General features: G+C 40.8%; 1 protein-coding gene across 1 annotated transcript in view; it reads left to right on the top strand.

Annotated features, from left to right (window-relative positions):
- Positions 1-22: 22 nt before the first annotated feature.
- PRELID2 (PRELI domain containing 2) overlaps positions 23-20,761 on the top strand; it is a 40,601-nt gene continuing 19,862 nt past the window's right edge. Inside the window, exons 1-3 of the mRNA XM_053464702.1 lie at positions 23-226; positions 13,466-13,523; positions 14,396-14,469. Coding sequence (XP_053320677.1) covers positions 152-226; positions 13,466-13,523; positions 14,396-14,469 — 207 coding nt within the window. The 5' untranslated portion in view covers positions 23-151. The remainder of the gene's footprint in view (positions 227-13,465; positions 13,524-14,395; positions 14,470-20,761) is intronic.

Here is a 20,761-nt window from a genome sequence, read left to right as displayed (position 1 = left end):
CAAGCGTTTGACTAATAAAGTTATTCAAAGGAAGGGCTTCAAAAAACATGGCACCGTAAGTGTATAGCAGAAGGAGTGAAAGGACAGTGGGTGTGCGGAGAGGAAAGAAGGGGGTCTCTGGGGGCAGCTGTAGTTGCCTGGATGCAGAAGGATGGGGGTCTCTGTCGAGGTCAGGAAGGTCTATCCCTACCCATTCCAGCAGGTAGTGACCAGCTACCTTAATAAGGTGAGTGATGGGGTTAAAGGAAGTGTCCATGTGGGTGGTCCGGAGTTATTTATGATGCTTTAGTTATCATAAACCCACTCTCTACTAATCTGTAATCTGTGATCTGTTCCCACCCCCACACTGCCAATACGATCTGCTTTCTTTGTTTAAAACCCACGCTGCCCTGTCACATTCGGTCACACCCCCCTTTTATTCAAAAGACACGCTGTTTATGCTCATTCATGCATTTAATTACTTACTGCATCTGTCCCTTTCTAAGAATCTGGCACAGAGCAATGATTTAGAGGAGATCCCACTAAAATGCCTGAATACATAATATGTGGGGTGTTTATATCCCAAAACAGCTAAGCAGTGAGAAAACAATGACACACTTGCTTCAGGTACCTTGAATCACTATATGATTGTATTGATCACATTTTAGTATGTTTTAGTGTGTGTGATTTTTGTTTAGCAATAGTCTAAAGTCATTTTATTATTATTTTCAGGGGGTTACAATTCACCCCATTTCCAATATTTAAATTTTGCTTTTCTTAGTGAAAATATATACCTAATTTAGAATAGTTTCCAAAAAGTGGTCAGCATCATGATCACATTATGCTCTGGCCAGATTACATCACCAAGGTGGGATAGCTGCCTGCTATGCTTAAATACCGGTATATATGCTCACATATCACTTATATATACTATATGATCAGAAGTATGTGGACACCTGACCATCACACATACGTAGACACCTATGGGCATTAATATGGAGTTGCCCCCCAACCCACTTTGCGGATATTACAGCCTCTACTCTTCCGGGAAGGGTTTCCATCTGATTTTGGAATGTGTTTGTGGGAATTTTTGCCCATTCAACCAAAAGAGCATTTGTGAGGTCAGGCACTGATGTTGGATGAAGAAGTCTTATAATCGGCATTGCGTTTCATCAAATGATTCAAGTCACAGCCAGTGATCAGAAGCATAGATGATGATCCCTCTGTCCACTATACAATGATTTCATGGCATAATACAAGTTAAATGGCCACACAGAACCTGACTAGCACCCAAATTTCACACGTAGGACTTGCCATCTTTGCCCCTAAACAGCCCAGCATGAGTTGGCTCAAAAAAGCAAAAAAACCAACAGGCCATAATCGAGCCTTAGTAAAGATCTGTACTGTAGCTTTGCTGCTTACCACACTCCCCCAAACAACGGCCTTCTTTCTTTGGCTATTTCAGACATTGAGGTGTAAAGAGTCTGAAGGTGTTACACCTTTTTAGTGGGCCAAAATAGTTATGCAGAAGAGTATTTATGTAAGATGCAGAACGCCATAAGCGTTCAAATAGCATTGTTCCCTTCTTCAGATTTAATACCCTATTTTCTCGATTATAAGATGACCCCCCAAAATCTGAATATTCATTTAGGAAAGAAGAAAAAGCCTGAATATAAGACTACCCTATAGGAAACAAGTTTTACTAGTAAAAATTAATTAATGTAAATTATTTTCATATTTAATAAAAGCTATGATTGAGAAATTGTTTTTGGTTTTATTTCCTTTTGTTTGCCATCCTGCCCTCCAGTTATGCACATCTGCCCCATGGCTTGCCACTCTGCCCCCAGAAATGCCCTATACCCCCCTAAATGCCACTCGGCCTCCCTGATATGCGTTATACCATCCTATATGCTACTCTGCCCCATGATATGCCTTTTAACCCCCTATATGCCACTCTGCCTCCAGAAATACCTTATACCCCTATATGCCACTCTGGCATACAGGGGGGGTTAAAAGGCATATCAAATACGGTATATTGTCTGAGTATAGTTTCAAACTCATAACTCTTTAACATTGTGACTCCATACATCCAGCTGTGTGTATAAAATCAGAAAAAGCCAGCAACCCAACAGTAAAGGTAACTGTGCCTGACACAAACGCCAATAACAACAATAAGAGACACAAAAATAAAGATTAAGCATGTTAGAGAATGGGTGTCTGAGTGTGATGATAGTGTACAGTATATAATATGTAGGAATGTCAGAGAATAGAAGAAACATAGCATATTGCAGAGCATGTCACTTCCTTGTTTGGTCTGTGGTCTGGTTGGGTGAGGCTGGAGCACAGCGAAGACTGAAATAATCTTGCCTTGAGAGGTTCCCTTTAACATTTTACAAAGGAAACAACAAAAGCTTTTGTTCAGAAAGTTTCAGTGGACGCAGAGGGATACGTAGCAAAGATAGTTGTGCAAAATGTATTTTTGCTGGTGGCCATTTCCAACCTTTCAGTCGTGGTACTGGGCATCAAAATGTGTCTCCTATGAACAGTTCACTCTCTCAGGACAGAAACCAAGGGCTATAGGGGACGATGCAGCTATATGGAGCAAGACAGAATGATAGATCGTCATGAACCTTTGGGGAACAGGGTTTGATATTCGTATTGTGTGCCTCTGGGGAAACACTGCCCCTGTGGTTGTGAATGCAGATTATACTACAAAGACAGACAAAATCCATGTTTCCACGTTCCATGTTTCTCTTTCTTCTTCCTCACCTCTTCTCATTCAGTCTTGTCTATTTACTATGTTTTTGAACAACTCACTTTTCCTATCTGTTTACTATAAGATTTATCCTGGCATGTTTTTCCTACATCTATCCAATATTCTAATTGCGTGTTTACAAGTTGTTGCTCCTTTTACACTATATAACATGTTCTTGGTCATGCACATAAACCTATGCATACCCCTAGACATTCTCCTAATTTACCAATCTTGAGAGCTGTGTCACCCTATATATATACCACTGCAGTGGAACCAAAGGGATCTTCAATCAATTTGTAACCATGCTTTTGCCTATCGCCTGTCAGAATGCAGTCATGTCATTACGCGGAGGTGCATCTGGGTTATAAATTGACTGTAGTGATGCACCGATATATATCTGTGGCCGGAATATATCGGCCAAAAAGGGCTTAATCGGCAAAATGCCAAAATGAAAAAAGAAACGGCCAAAAATAATTGTCCGCAGGTGCCCTGTTGCTTACCTGTGCGTTGGTTGCACCGTGTGCGAGCAGCGTCTCTTGTACTGGCCAGGGGAAGCAGGAACCCAGCGGAGTTCGTTCCTGCTTCACTGGGGGAGGGAACAAGAGAAGTTTTGCAAGCAACACAGAGGGAAGCAGCAGGGCCCCTGCAGAAGTCTGAGAGTGAGAGCTTGTAAACACGCAATGAGAATATCATGTCCAGGCAATCAGTACATGCTAGAACCTGGGCATGATAGGAGTGTGATTGCTGTTAGCAATCACTCCTATTGTGCTAAGTCTGTTAGTCAGCCAGTACATGCTGGAATCTGGGCATGATATGAGTGTGATTGCTGTGATTTTTCTGTGGTCAATTTTGGTGTGTTGCTTACTTTTAATAAAAGTGTGGTTATTTTTTTATTTTTTAAATGTGGGAGGGGTCATTTTCGATTTCGACCAAGTGAATGCTGAATTTTCCCTTTCGGTCCAGAATTTTCATTTTGGTGCATCCCTAATAAAAATTTATTTAATGAATCCTGGTGGTCCTCTAAACTATCACCTATTAATGTTTTAGCAGACAGCTGATTATTGTGTTAAGAGAAATGGTCATTGGTAACACTGGTAGCATCCAAGAGCATAAAATTTATGAAAGACCATGTAGAAACATATGGCTATGAAGGCATCTCTTCTAAGTTATTTTAATTGAAACTTCATTTTTAAGATTTTTTTTTTTTTTACATTTGAAATCGGATTATATTACATTCAGAAATAATTATTTTACTGGCTTACATTGCAAAGATGCCAAGAGGATGTAGGAAGGATTCATTGGCAAGCGATTGTTACCTATGATATTATATCCTCTTGGTAAAACACATTTCTTTTCTGGAATTGTGCTAAGGGTATCTGACTGTGAAAATATATCTTCAATCAATGCATAGATGCGTGTGTCATGTTACAGTCCATAAAAGACAATAAAGCTAGGAGATAAATTCAGTTCATTGGGGGTTGACAGCGTCTTCACTTCACCAAATAGGAAGCTGCTGCTAGAATCTAGGAGTTTGGTTATTTGTTTTTGTTTTACATAGAAGGATTCATGAGAATAAGCTCTATGCATACATTCTCTTCTCCTTTCCCTCTAAGCTATTTTCCTTGAAGAGATACCTGGGAACTATCTGGCTTTGGCTACCCAGAGCTCCCCTTATAGGAGGTCTCACCGACCTCACGGGACACACACAATTTTTGGCGGGGAGTAAGATGCTCTGCAATGTTGCTCCCACGACCCGCAATGACCTGGAGATGTTGGAGCAGATAATGCATCCCATCCCATCCCATCTCTTGCTCAGTAATTCACATGTGGGGTATGCCCCACCAGCCCCAGTGCTAGCTTGTACAAGAGTTGCAGGGTTTTTTTAGGACCCAAAATGCGGTCCCATTAATTTAAATGTAAGCACTTCCCTCTAGAGACTGCTTTAAACATATAAAACTTATGTGAAACACAGGTGGTGAAGGAGGGCAAGGCTTTTTTTTTCCTTTAGATTAGGAAATGTGTATTAAAGTATTCAAATTACTTAAATATGGATCCATCATTAGTAGGACACAAAACTGCTACTTAATAACATACTGTATCTATCATTTTATACTTCTTTTATATTGATGAGCTTGAAAGGGTGGTGTTACTTTCTAGGAAGCTAAGTAAAGGAACCTTAGCAGATCTGTCATTTTATAACCGTATTTTTTCTAGCTGCAAAAACATGCTCAGATAAGTTTAATAACACTTTTTTTTTTTTGCTTGTGGCTAAAACCTGTCAGCATTTTTATCACATGACAAGTGTTCCAGCAAAAATAACACATGCAGACTTCATCAGATGACTACTGAAAATAAGGTGTATCTCAGTAGATACACTATGTTTTCAATGCTGCATTTGGTTCAGCTGACTAGGTGGGACAGAACTTAAATCAGATGCATATTATTGACATTGTATTTCTTTTTGCTGATGCCCATTGGTTCTGACCAATTCATAAGAAACCCCCAGGTATGATAATGCATTTGCATCACAGTAATAAGTCGTAGCTGCCAAAGAAATTGATTTTTTTCCAGGAATCTAACAGTTTTTAGGCACTGTACTACTGCTCTGCCAAGCTGCCCCACTGTGTCACTTCTGCCGGTAGTGGAGATCATGGGCCGCTTAGGGACAACCTCTGATCTACCCTGACCTAACCATGGACCTGTAGGATTAATGGAGGTCTGTGCTCTCTCAGCTCCCATTGATCCGCCTCACGATTCTATGAGAGTAAATGTTACAAGGTGGATCTTTGGATCGGGTAATCGGCAGTCCTGACCCTCCCCAACTCCAGCTATACTTCTACTGTGGATGTCCCACTGTGGATACCTGAAATGATTAAATCTGTATTTTACATGGCTAGCTCATCCCTTTTCACATGAATAACCAAAGCTGTCCCTTTTTAATGTATAGTAAAGTTCGTGAGTTTAAGAAGTTAAACTTTTTCTGAAAATCCACAGAGGTATCCTAATTTGTATGCGTGGCACATTTTGAGCATTGTGTTACCTAGGTAGTAGGACAGTGGCAGCTTGAAGAGATTTTATGAGCTGAAGTGTAGACAGGGCCCTGTGCAAGGCAGGGGAGAGGAGGTAAGGAGAGCCATGTAATCTACGTGGATTATAGGAGGTAGAAGGAGAGAGAATGTGTATATGTGCAAATGTTTTCCCTTGGTCCAATCATTTGGTCCATTTAACCTGCCCATTTATCCTGATGTAAAGACTCAAACCTTAATTGGTCCTTGGTCCTATCTTATTTAGATGCCCATCTTGTGCATATTTTAAATTCCCTCATAGTATTGGCCTCTATGGCTTCTGATGGGAGGTTCTATTTATCTACCACTCTCTCTAAAGAGTGGGGTTTTAATACACTTTTTTCCCCAATTTTTATGGGAATAGGGCTGGAGGCAAGCATGGTCCCAAGATTTTGTGCTGGAGATTCACAGCCTCCATGTGAAACCTGGAGAGAGTTCTCGGGCACAAATGTGTCTACCTATAAAATATAATGTTTCCAGAAAAGGTTAAAACCCTGTCAGTTTGCAAAAAAAAAAGCGAATGCTGTTCTAAGAGCCTCTGTGTTGGGGAAACCAATACAGTCTTGATTGAAATAAGTCAATTTACTAAAAGTAACAATTAACACAGTGTTGCTGTGCATGACATACACAAGGCTGCAGATGGCTGGGAGGTGGCTGGGCTGTTCTTTGCTAGTTGTAGTTGGCTTAGAGGAGGTTATTTGTCTTTGCTGTTGGCTGTTTTCAGCTGTTGGCATTGTATGTGTGTGTTTCTGCCATTAGAAAGAAGGGACTCAAATGCTGCACTGATCACAGGGATCTCTTGTGAGTCATGCGTGAAATATTGAAGTCATTGGCGCAATTTAGTTGCCAATTGTAAAATATGATACACATCACTATAAGAGCCGCCATACATTTAAGAGCACACAATTAAAATCTTTACTTTTATCATCTGTTTTAAAGCTGTCACACAACACAAAACTGCTGTTACCCCTTTCTTTTACCTTTCACCAGTGCAACCTAGACCAGTTTGAACTGGCTTTCCGTTGCAATGCTGATACCTGGTAGGTTCAGTCACCGAACAGCAATAGAGTGTTTGCCAAGGGCGCCATCACCCCTCTCAGTGGTTCAACCTTCTATGACAGGAGGAGCAGGTGGCAACTTTCTACGCATCCAGTGGGGGGCCACATAGTAAGTTCCGGAGAGGAGCCTAGACATGTATTTGATTTAATGCAACTGACATTAAATGAGGCTACATGCTTTGAATGGATCCTCTCAATGCTCCCTTTTCAGGGACACAAGTTACACAAAACTGAGCCAGTGAATATATTGGCCACAGGCATTGTTAGGTCTCCAAACGATGTGTATATATATATATATATATATATACTGGAAATACAACTTCAGTACTTCTATTAATAAACATGTATGTCTGTACTTCAATAGAGCTCCTTCTGGGGATGTACATGTATTTCTATACACACTGTAACAATCTATAATGATACACAGAAACCTAGTATTTAATGACAAATAAGAACCATTTTGACCATTTTGTCGGTCAATTTGTACTGATCTAATGACCCTGACCTTAATCGTTCCTTGGTCTTGTCTTAGATTTCAGGATAGCTTTATCCCTATCCTGTGCCTGTTTAAATTCCCTCGCTATATTACCCTCTGTTACTTTCACTGGGAGGCTGTTCCACTTATCTACCACCCTCTTAGTAACCGAAAACATCCATAAATTATATGTATGCATATAATCCCTGTAGTCTTTCCTGATATTTTTAATCCTGTAAACCATTCAAAGGTTTATCCCTGGTATGGAAACCGTGTGACTCCAGATGCCTGTGGACACGAGAGTAAAGCTGATACCCATACCTCAGCACCTACCAGTACAATTAGAAACAGTGTATTTATGTGTGTGTATCATCATTATTACCCAGCATTGCACAAAAATCATCCCCCATCGACCTCTATACCCTGCCTTATTTACGCTTCATATTCTCCACCAGCATGCCTGATTCATATTTTTGACTTTATCTTGCTGACTCCAGCCTCTGAGTTTTTGCAGTCTGCCTCCAGGTCTGCGGTGTGGTCTTGCTCTGTGTGTCTGCCCGTCGGAGCAGTGCTAGATATGATGTCGTATCAGGTGTGACACTGACAGGCAGAAGCATGGTGGATGGAAGATCTTTGCCTCGATCAGCACAGATTTCTTTCACGGCTGCAGCCGTGGTCAAACAAATTCCGGATGGTCAACTTCAGGACCAGCCCCAGGAAATGCAGACTATCACGGCAGCTTACATTCGTGGGGGCTTGACGAAAACTTTGTGGTGACCCATGGACCCATGTGGTGACCCTTGCTTAAGCTCCAAAGTCCCCAGATTCTAGGCTTCAGCTCCAGTAGCCCCCTAGCTACGTGACTGGTATTGGCTCGCAGATTCTTTTGGACAACTTAACTAGACCTGTCCTTCTTGCTCAATATTGCCAGCCCTTCCCATAGGAAATACTTTAGGCTCTAAATTATGAATGTTGTAGTAGGGGCACACTTTGCAGTATCTCTAATCATTGATTTGCATGATTTGGATAGCTACTCTGTAAGAAAAAACCTTGGTGACAGTACAATCTGTTTTAGGTCTTTTTTTCTTTCTTTCTAAGTACATAACAAATGCAAGAGGATAATTATTATAGACGTTTTAGGCTTTAAAATAACAGCAGTAACTTAACTGTGTTCTCACGCTGAATCGCATTATCCCCTCTCTCCATGCTGTCGGCTATGAAGTGCTTCATTTCCTCTGCGTGGGGCTAGCTGCTCGCATATAACTAAAACCTGACATGCTTCCCGAAAACATAATTCCTTCATTGCCAGTAACCCCTCTTTGTGCCAGCGCTCAAAGTCCTGTCCAACTCATATGGTTACAAAAACATATTCGCTCAGATTCCGCTTCTAAAGTACCACCTACATCACCAACGCTAAAATTCGACATCATTTAGACATGAAAACAAAACCTCATATAAAATTCTTCACCGAAGACCAGAATTATCAGGATTTATAATAAATATGGATTCTGAATCAGATTCAGTTGTTTTATGTCAGCCTTAGAAGGCACAGTAAGGACAAAGAAGACGAGTTGAGTATAGGGAATTAGTGATTTGGGAAATTATGCAAGCTTTGTCACCTTAGGCTACTGAACTCTTAAAATTAAGAGACCTCTTTACCTCAGCAAGTCTTATATCTTCAAAGCAGAAGCGGTAGCTAATGCATATGCTATCAAATGCGTGTGCTAAATGGCAATAACTGTTGCTATGGCAAGTGCACCACGCATAGAATCGTACAAGTGTGGCAATTAAAGCAAACTGTTTTTTTTTTTTTTTATTTATTTAAAGAATTCTTATCTCCTACCCTTTAGTAAATCTCAAAGGAGGTTTAGAGTCTGGTCGTAAAACATGATTTTGAAAGACAAAATGAATTTGTCAAGTCATTTAACAAAAAAATCTTTATTTTATTAACTTTTTTTTTCTATTTATTTTATTAGCTCACAGTAGCATAGTTACATGCGTCGATCTCTTTTTTTTTTATTTTATTTTTTTTTGCACATTCTTATAGGTTTAAGGCTGTCTAATTTAAATACTTTTAATGAGGAAATAACTAAGTTTCAAGCATCCCAAAGATACACCAGGGGTTATATCCAGGGCTATTTGATTGTGGGGCAATAGGGTCCACAGCTCTGGGCTTTGGGGCCTCCTCATACGCTGCCATAGTCTAGTGGAGGTCTGTACTGCTGCCTTCTAGACATAATTAATTATAAATGAAAACCAATCGCTGTGTCTTGCATTCAGTAATTTTTTTTAAAATTTTTGTTACCCATTGAAACTGAGATGTTGCTTCCCGAAACAGCCACCTTTATTTCATTGTAGGAGCCCTTCTGTCTGAGAGGACATGTCTACTATATGCCAGGTGTCTCGGCCAATACACATATAGAGTATACGCTAAAAACCTGCCATCTGGCCACTCTTGCATAGCGTTTTTAGAGTTTGGAACCAGTATTTGTATGTCGTAGAACACTGTTTATTTAGTCACATAGCTAACGCAAAATGGACAGTAATCCGTTTTATTAATATATAAAGCAAATCCTTCTGCTTCCACCATCTCTGGCCACGTTCGCTGCCCTTAGCTGGCAGTGTGAATTGGTTATTAGTAGATCATTTTGGAAGTGGCCATTAGGTGGCAGTATATCCGTTGATGAAATGAGGCCCAGAAATATTTCCATGAAAATAATTCTAAAGAAGAGCGCGAAGGATTCCATTCTGCGTTTTAACAGAGTATGTTTGCATATAAATGTGATTTCCACCGTGTTAATCATGTTTGCTGTGCAAATTGAAGCCCTTTGGCTAAGATTACTGAAATCTTTAAAATAACTTTATCCTACATCGCAGGACTCAAACTTGTGCAAATTTAACAAATTCATCAGTTTCCAGGATTTGAAGTTGGAAGGTATCCAGAAGTCATGTGTACATAAATCCCCGGTAGTGACGTGTTCTACAATGCAGTAGCCATCATTGATCGTTACCAGCCCAACATGGCTGATGCATTTGGTTTTGTTATTTTTCAAATCAACAGTACCCCAAAATCATGTTCTAAACCACTTCTGGCCCAAATCAAAGAATAAAGTTGTGTATCATAGAGGGATGATATGCTGCTTAGTCAGGGATGAGCGCATGACCTTTTCAAAACTCTAACTGTAACGGTAATGCAGGCTGACAAAGTCAGGGAATCATTCCGTTATTCTTTTCTCTATGACAAGGTGTGTGTCCGCATGACATTTGCTCTGATGCCAGGATGAGCTATGGATCCGTCAGTTCAAATCATCAAGTCCTGATATTGTTCGTGTTTTTAAAGTGAACCCCTTATGTTTTTATTATATGAGTTTTATAATAGATGTATATCTCAACTAAATGATATACGAATAAACACACACCTTTATCAGGAGCATATACACGCATTTGGTGCACATTGCTAGACCCACACTATTGCCTAATCCATGGAATTGAGCGAATGGCAGGAAAAGCAATTTTTTTTTTTTAGGTGATAATGGCTAAAGTGGCAGAACATTGCCAAGTGGCAGAACATCAGGTCACTTTATGAATTATCAGTGTTATGTAATGAAGACATTTAGGTAAAATACATTGTTTTCGCTACACAAACTGCTTGTAGAAAAGGCCATCGTTTTAGCTACACAAACTGCTTGTACCTTTTGTACATGCTGCCATCGTTTTACACTAGAGGATCAGTGATTTAGTTGTAATCTTTATTTTTTTTGAGAGGGTAGTAAATAAGTGTAAAAGTCTTCTGGCAGAAGTGGTAAAACACTTCATGCAACCCTTTTAACTGACTGACACTTTAGTTTTTGGTTGGAGGTTTACAGCAGGTAGGAAAAAAAATGTATTCATTTTATTTTGACTTTTATTGTTGTGGACCATTGTTTTAGCGCTCGTATACCAAAAACATGTTGAGGTTCTGAAAAAGAGGGACACAGGGATTTTGACCATAGCATCTAGGGGAATAGTCCATCCAGAGATCTTTAATAAGATGATGATGATGATTACAGATGTCATCGTTTAAGATGTTTGAAAGTTGTACTCCAAAATTCAGAGAAAGCTTTGGAGAGAAGTTTGGAAACACATCTGGATATTTCCAGTCGTACAACTTGCTGTTGTTAAATGGGGTGTCCGGGTTTTTTTATTTTATTAGAATTTAAGGTTCCACTATAATATATCACACACTCACAAACTCTATCTCATCCCTATCAAAGAGTTTTTTTTACATTTGGGAAGCTTCCCATTTAATCACTTAGGACTACCTTAAACTATGTCAACCAACTGACTGGGGTAGCGTCCATAAACGAAACCGGATCCACATCAACATCGACAATCTATAAAAATATATAGATATTTAAGTCTAAGTAAAGATGTGTTTAAAAATGTATATTGTATATATACATAATGTTGAACACCCACCCCAAGTTTGTAATATACCCTAGATTGGTCCTCTGTGTCATCCTGGTCTGATACAAAGAATCTGAATCTCACTCTATTATTTTACATCGATTTCTGTATGTTATTGCATCCTGGCTTCATTCAACATCACAATCTACATGGTAATATGTAAATGCCATAAATGTGTGATTTTGCTGAAAAGGACCTGTTGTAATATAAAATCAAGCACCTTCATAGAATGATAATGGATAAAACCCTCTCAATTTCATGCGTATACTGCAGAGTTCTTATCTTATGCCAGCTGCTATGTTGTATGCCATGATATGTAATAAAGTGATATATAAAAATAGTTCTGCTTACTACAAGAAATGCTCAGATTTGGGGAAAAAAAATGAGGCAACTACCCAACTGCCGTTCTTTTGGACATTTCCTTTGGCTTAAAAAACCTAGTAGGGACTTACCCACTGAAATGTTCAGATGGACTGTTTGTTGCATTCCACAGCTTAAAGGGACGTTCCAGCCATCATGTGCGCTTTAATGCATATGATAGCTCAATGGGCCAATTACTTTTTTTGACCCCTTCTGCAAATACGTAGAAATTCTGCAGAATCCCCCCTTGGTGCATTTGCCTTTTTCTCCACCACTCAGCTCCTAGGGTTTCAGGCGATGTGTTTGGCCAAACATGTCTTCTGTCCTCTAAAGTGCATGTATGTGTACTTTGTTCACCACCGCCCAGCTCAAGCTCTGGTTTTAGCAAGCGTTACACCCCCTGCATGTGCAGAAAGTGGTCCCATCGATTTTAGTGGTAGTGCCTTCTTACCACTGATTGGCTACTTCAAATAGCCAACAGTGGGAACCACAGAGGGATTGGTGCACTGCATTAGAGCCCTGCGCAGGACTGCTTTTTTAATCCCACTCCCGCGGATTTTTTGCCCGCCCCCGCCACATTTGTGGCCAATCCCGCCTGCTCCCACCACATTTGTGGCCAGTCACGCCCACCTCCTTACCTGAACTGCAGATTTCCCACGCAGTCCCGCAAGGCTGCCTTCGAGTTGCTCCCTCACAGCGTCTCTTCTTTTGCTCCGCCCAGGAACAAGGCGGAGTCACAGGAAGTGACGTCACATTAGGTGACTCCGTTTTGTTCCTGGGCGGAGCAAGAGAGGAGTCACCTGATGTGACCCGCAGGTACAGTGCCTGACGGCCCGCAAGTTTTTGGGCAGTCCTCTACACTGCATCTCTGATGCTGTGGCTTTCTCTAAAGGTAAATTTGTGGGGCTTTTTTTTACATCTTTTACAGGTTGATTAATCTATATTAAATATTCTGGTTAACATCACATAATTTTGGTTGTCTGTATAATTTCATGATTTTTAACTTATTTATTTATTTTTTTAATCATTTTCTAAATTTTACGAGATAAGATGGCTTTACTTTTACCACAGAGTAATGACATACCCCACTAATGCATTGTTTTTAAACTAAATATATTTTGTGACCTCAAGGAAATGGAGAAATATTTGTTCTAGTGCGAGTACCATCTTAATAAACATTATTTTTAGTTTCCATTCACAAAAGTGGTACATTGAAAGTGCTTGGACACGTGAAAGTGTTAGGAATCTGTAAAACCATTTATTGCTAATTTGGCAGTTCTTGTACTAAAACCAGCAAGGTGAAAAGTAATTTTGAATTTTTCTTTAGTATCCAACTCCTCTGGAGAAACATGTCACGGACGTCAAAACAGTGGAAGAGAAAAATGGTAAGAAACCTCTTTTAATATGTAGCGGTTCATTTAGACTTTAGATACATTTATTTGGAACATTATGTTTTATAATTGAATAACTAGATTTTAAAAAGTATGTTTTCTTTGATTCAAAGGTGTTCAAGTCAATTCTGTGCAGCCAGTCCATGGCATTTATGTAAGGAGCAAAACCGTGGAAAATACAATAAAGATACTAGTATAGCAAAAGGCTTTTGAAGCATAAAGTGCTGGGCGTTTTCCATTATTTTGGCATGCAATTTAGAAGGGTCTTGAGGTGCCAGGGTGCTAGACTGTGTTCATTTGCTAAGTTAAGCTTGGTTTGCCCCAAACAAGTATATAAAGTATTGTGTAGTCCTTAGTGGGTGAATGCAGTCTAGGGTAGAAACAGTTCCCCTGGTACAAACCAGGGCACAGATCTCCCTATCAGGCAATTAAACCCCCCAGTGTCACGCTGCAGAGTGGGCCGGGTACAAGGGAGATCTTTAAACTCCCCGACTGGCATATTTACGCTATGGATGCTGATGTCATAGTGTGGCATTTACGCGCCTGGATCTGATGTCATATCGTAGCATTCTAGCACATTTTTGTATCGGAGACAGCGAAGGGGGGACCTAAGGCAGCCCCAAAAGTAAATGCCGCCCTTAGTGAACCTCTATGTCGGACAATTGGGAGGCAAGTACAAGAAAAGAACACCCCCACAACTGATCTCTCTTATTTGATTATTTATAGTAAATGTTCATCACAGTGTCTGCTTTTTGTAACGCTTTGGATATTTTAAACCTCTAGTGCCTTCCTAGTCAGTTCTAAAAACTAACTTTCACATCTATGTCGTTCTTAACCCAATCTTTCTTTGTTCTCTGTTAAAATAGACCCAGCAACAGGCATTGTTTACAGGAAGCGAATCGCAACGTGTAACAATGTGATCCCGTCCTTCTTACGGAAGGTAAGCTAAACTTTGTTGTCTCTTAGGATTATCTCAGTAGATGTATTCCCCATAGAGCATGGGCGTCTAACGTGCGACCCGCTGGACTTCAAGGTGCGGCCCGTGTGAGCAGGGCCAGACTGGTCCCCGGGAAACCGCGAGATTTCCCGGTGGGCCAACCTCCTCCGCCGACTGGTTAATGATTTTGAAGCGGCCGGCATGCAGGCACCATGCCCTCCCGGTGAAGCTCTTCGCCCTGTCCCTTTTAAGGATGCGACGTGACACTCAAGGGGGCGGGCTCAAACGGAAGAGTTCCTCGTGATGGGGAGAAGAGCAGTCTGCAGGGGAAGGAAGCCAGCTTACAAAATAAGTATTTAAAAAAAAAAAAAATACTTCGGGTGATGGATGGAAGGGGACCCATATTCAAAGGAGGGCCGCCTTGGGGCGACAAATAATACAAAAAGGGGGCAGCTGAGGGTTATAAGCACACAACAGGGTGGCTGGGGTATCGCATAAATCAATACAAAAAGGGGTGGGTGGCTGTTTACACATGGGTATGGGGGCATTACATTAACCAGTACAAAAGAGTGTGGGGGTATCAATACACAAGGGACGGAGGATGGCTGGGGCACTACATAAAAATCAATAAACAAGGGTGTGGGGGCATAAATGCACAAAGGGGGCTGGCTGGGGGCACAAATACACATGGGGCAATATAGAAGAGTGCAGGGGGATTACATTAATACTAAAGGGGGTCTTGGCTGGGGCTTCAATACACAAGGGGGCAAGCACGCAAACAACTTCCTGATGGGTGTCAGTGTGGCAGAGTCTGTCCTGGTGTGTGTTTGGGTGTGGCAGAGCCTGTCCTGGTGTGTGTGTATGGGTGTCGGTGTAGCAGAGCCTGTCCTGGTGTGTTTGGGTGTTGGTGTGGCAGAGCCTGTCCTGGTGTGTGTCAGTGTGGCAGAGCCTGTCCTGTTGTGTGTGTGTGTGTGTGTGTGTTTGGGTGTCGTCATGGCAGAGCCTGTCCTGGTTGATCAAAAAACTTTTTGTCCACTGCTTTTTTCATTATCGCCATATTAACCCTGTATTAATATCCATTATAAAGCTAAAAGGCCGTATTTTCTCTCAGTGAAAAATGATTGCGGCCCATGTAAGCGTGCATTTCAGATCAATTGGCACACTGCCACACCTGCCATAGAGTATTTTATGGGATTAGAAAGTACTTAAACATTTGTGTGTGTACCACTATTCAGCCTATACGTTCCCTGAAAACAATGAAACTATTAAAATTATTAGAAATAATTTGCAGACAAAAATGCTTTGAAACTGAAACACTTTTGAAAGATAGGATGTTGAAATAAGAGTCTCCCTGGTCTGTATTCTGAAGAAACAGCGCTTTTCAAAATGGAGAGGGTTAATAAAATAACAGGCGCGTGTAAATATAAATGTTAGTTTTCGTATGGAGATGCTAGTATCCAACTATGATTTATATATAGTATATAGCTATGCTATTGTATATGGGGTTGATTCATTAAATAATGGGCATTGATCGGGGTGGGGGGGAATCTCCTCCAAGGAGGACTGAGTTGTCCCAATGTTATTATATGTTATATTTCATCTCATTTATATAGTTTAAACAACTTGTACGGAGTATTAAGGTTTTGTTACTGTAGCAATCATACCCAAACTTTGTTCTCTTTAAAGGAATGAGTATTTTCATGACACACTTGCCCTTCATATTGTATGCTAGGGGAGCTTTGGCCAGTTTTATGCTGTTCTCCCTTAATAAGTATATACATGTTTGTTATATGGCTTATGATCTCAAACTAGCTGATTATTGTTTTATATTTTAAAAAAATAAATAAATATATAATATATATATATATATATATATATATATATATATATATATATATATATATATATATATATATATATATATATATATATATATATATATATATATACTTAAATAATGTAACCCACTGCAGGCATCCCTTCTCTGATTCGGTTTTGCATTTTTGTTTTGCATTTTTTTCTCTGTGCCTCAAAAGCCATGGAAAAGACCATTCTGAAGGTATGGGATGCCTGTACGATCTAATCGGAGTGTTTTGCCTCTCGATGTCTTGCATGCAACAGTTGGCAAACAGGGCCTGTTGAAATCCATCAGTTTAAATAGGCTGTAACCAGCTGGAAGGAGCTTGAAATGAATCATGGAATTGGCAGATAATTTACTTAGCTTTTAGCAGTAAAGGGAATCAGACTGGGGACTAAGCAGTTTGCATAAATCTTTAAACATTTGCATGACCTCGCCATTATTTGTTAAGGTCATTGAGTACATATGAATACCAAGCGCTAACAGCAGTCGGTCAGCTTTCATCATTGCTTAACTATTAATCCTTGAGTCTAATTACAAGGATGAATACAGATTCTTTTTCCACATCCCATATATCTCCAGGTCACACACAGAAATAATTTGCATTTAGAGAGAGTCTTTCATCTAAACACTGTTACAAAGCAGTTGATTATGATATTTGGAATGTATCTACGTTGATGGGGAATGCTATCATCTGATGGCAGAGCAGCTGTTAATAGATACATACACCTTGAAAACAAAGTGCGAGCTTCGTAGAGGTTTTAGCAGATGTTAGAACTGTCTCTGTATGGGTAGGCTTGTATCACACATGGTCAAGCAGGGAGCTGCACATCAGCATTTTTTATTTGTCGAACTATACATTTCCCAGATGTAGTGGGGTCACCGTGAGCCACTGGCTTACATGCAGCAATCCTATTGGTTACTGATCCATTCTACCTTCCTCCAGCTCATTCTTCTTCTTGTCATAGATCTTAACATTTCATCTTTCTTTGGAATCACCCTCTTTACCCCTGTTCGCTCCTTTGGACGTTCTTGCCTCTGCCTTTTCCTTCTGTATGATATTTTTCCAACGCAGCAAAACCTTTAAGTTAGACCTGCAAACATGAAATTCAAAATCAACTTTCACTTATGGGGTAGAAGGCGGTGGTTGCTAATTTGATTGTAGGAATCTAACCATTCTAAAATGTTATTTCCTCTGAACAAACACTTCTTATTCTGCGTGTGAGAGAAGAGATGCAGTGCCCTATGTATTTACGATGGTTCCCCACAAGATAGAATAAAAGGCTTGGCTTACTGCTTGTGAAGTCATTTTGACCAATTGTTAACAGGAACTCGTGGATCATCTACTAAAGCATAGTGTAGCCCCAAAGTCCCCATTCGAAGTTATGGACCGGTTGGGAAAGCAAGAACAGATTTTCTTGGTTGCTCGTACTCTGTGTGTTACCTGACCCTACGGTTAAACGTGAGGCTACTCAGAAAGCTTGTGAACAGCCAAGAAAATCTGCTGCTGAGTATAAGAGAAAAAGATGAGGGGAGGAGGTGGGAGTGTATGTGTTTTATGAGCATGGGTGTGTGTTTTGGGCCTAAAGGGTATAAAAAGATAAAAGGGTGCGCCTGAGCCTGACTGAGCAGAGATCTGAGACTCTGAGAGGAGACTGCTCTGGATAGACTTGGTTTATGATTAATATATAATCCCACAGTTTGTGGAGCGACTACTCCCAAAGCAGACTCCGCTGTTATCAAATCTGCTATGGACTCTAGTCCTTGATCTTTTGGAGACCTGTCAGTAGTGATCAATCCTCAATAACATTGCTGCTTCTCACCTATAGTGGGAGTAAAACGTTTGTTCAGCTTTGGTGTGTGTCCCCCCCCCCCCCTCAGTATGACTACTCCTTTGTATGTGCCATTTCTTACAAATCATGACCTAAGAACTAGTGTACAGCATTCTTTCAGTTAATGCATAAGAGCATTTGAAATTACTATGCTCTTATTTTCATAAATATCATGTAAGGATAACTTAACAAATGAAAGCATAGTATTCATTATAGGCATGGTATTATTGCATACAGTTTATTGTCCTATATACACATCCATAGCTTTTAAATGGATTGCTTATATTGTCTTTTTTTTTTGTAGAATTTTCTTTTGTTTTATTCATCATTTATACACTTTGGCAAAACCTTGGCTTCTGAATGAATTTCATAGCTGCCTTTGTACCGTAATATGCAATGATCCTTTAATGTGAGATCAAGACATATGCTGTAATTAACTCCATGTAGTAAAGAGCAAATGTAATTGTAATGCTATCAGTATAGACATTTTGGGACAACATTTTCAAGTAATAGTCATTTTAAGACCACAACTCACAGGGCCTTAAATGGTGATGCCCAGGAAGATAAAAGGAGTGGAACACAGGGGGGTATAAGACTAAATAATTTTGTATGCTCAGGGTGGACAATGGGAACAGATAAAAATGTGTTTTGGTTGATTTTATTGCTTTTTGGTATCCTGCATTTTGCAGTTCACCTCACTACATAAATCCATTAAATTAAATACACGGGGTAAAATGACGTACAATAGCTTACAAAAGTGAGTACACCCCTCACATTTTTGTAAATATTTTATTATATCTTTTCATGATGCGACGGCACTGAAGAAATGACACTCTGCTACAATGTAAAATAGTGAGTGTACAGCCTGAAGAAGAGTGTAAATTTGCTGTCCCCTCAAAATAACTCAGCACACAGCCACTAATGTCTAAACTTTGGCAACAAAAGTGAGTGCACCCCTAAGTGGAAATGTCCAAATTGGGCCCAAAGTGTCAATATTTTGCGTGGCCACCATTATTTTCCAGTACTGCTGTAAACCTCTTGGGCATGAAGTTCACCAGAGCTTCACAGGTTGCAACTGGAGTCCTCTTCCATGACGACATCACGGAGCTGGTGGATGTTAGAGACCTTGCGCTCCCCCACCTTCTGTTTGAGGATGCCCCACAGATGCTCAATAGGGTTTAAGTCTGGAGACATGCTTGACCAGTCCATCACCTTTACCCTCGGCTTCTTTAGCAAGGCAGTGGTTGTCTTGGAGGTGTGTTCATGAACTGGGTCCATATGGACGACTGTAATGGCCCAGAGCGCCCAAAGATGGAGGGCAGGAGTTATTGCGCAGTAGCGGAGTAGGACATGGCCTGATGAAGAGTGACTGAACTCTTCCGGGTGGATATCTAGGATTGTGCAGCGACATACCAGTGCCCTGACAGAGCAGCTGATGTTAACCAGAACTTGGAGATATCCTGCAGGCACCCTGGAGCAGGCATGAGACATAGCAGTAGAATCATGTGCAGGATGCTGCAGGCTGGGAGTATGGAAAGATAAACAGAGTACAGGAGAAACATAGCAAGCAAGGGGGACAGGGAGACCAAGCAAGAAACATAACCAGACAAGATATACATAATACCACAGGGAACAAGACAAGGAATACTGAAGATCTGACATGGAAAGGACACTCCTCTACCGGGGATTCCGGACAGGACACCCCTCAACCGGGGATACAGGTTACATCACAGAATGACACACACAAATACAGGAACTAGCCTAAGACGATATAATAACTATTGGATATTCCGTCACATCTTATGGCCATAGTATGCTTAGCCCACCACTACGCCACAGTACTCCAATGACGGTGGGTCCTAACGCTAAATCCTGCCTACAGAGGTACTAAACAAACTAACATGAAATCCAAACACACATCAAAGAGACATACCTGCAGACTGAGACAAACAGAACACACAGGTGGGGCATACCTTATAAAGGAAACAGAGCTAAAGCAAAGAGCAAGACTGAAATCCAGGAATCAGAGGTTCAGGACAGAACATACGGAAATCCAGAAATGGACCACAGCAAGACATGCAGCTCCGCAGCCTGGATGGAGCCTGACAGGTCGTTTTATGTTGGAATACTGCCCTTCGGCCCAGTTTCCGAAGGGAGGGGATCGTGCTCTGCTTCAGTATGTCACAGTACATGTTGGCATTCACAGTACATGTTGGCGTTCCCTCAATGAACTGTAGCTCCTCAGTGCCTGCAGCACTCATGCAGGCCCAGACCATGACACTCCCACCACCATGCTTGACTGTAGGCAAGACACACTTGTCTTTGTAATCCTCACCTGGTTTCCGCCACACACGCTTGACACCATCTGAACCAAATATGTTTGTTTATCTTGGTCTCATTGGACCACAGGACATGGTTCCAGTAATCCATGTACTTAGTCTGCTTGTCTTCAGAAAACTGTTTGCGGGCTTTCTTGTGCATCATCTTTAGAAGAGGCATCCTTCTGGGACGAAAGCCATGCAGACCAATTTGATGCAGTGTGCGGTGTATGGTCTGAGCACTGACAGGCTGACCCCCTCACCCCTTCAACCTCCGCAGCGATACT

The sequence above is a fragment of the Spea bombifrons genome, chromosome 4 (genome assembly GCF_027358695.1).
Source record: "Spea bombifrons isolate aSpeBom1 chromosome 4, aSpeBom1.2.pri, whole genome shotgun sequence".
Taxonomy (NCBI): Eukaryota; Metazoa; Chordata; class Amphibia; order Anura; family Pelobatidae; genus Spea; species Spea bombifrons.
The sequence above is the reverse complement of the archived record's forward strand: the minus strand, read 5'-3'. Positions and strand labels throughout refer to the sequence as shown.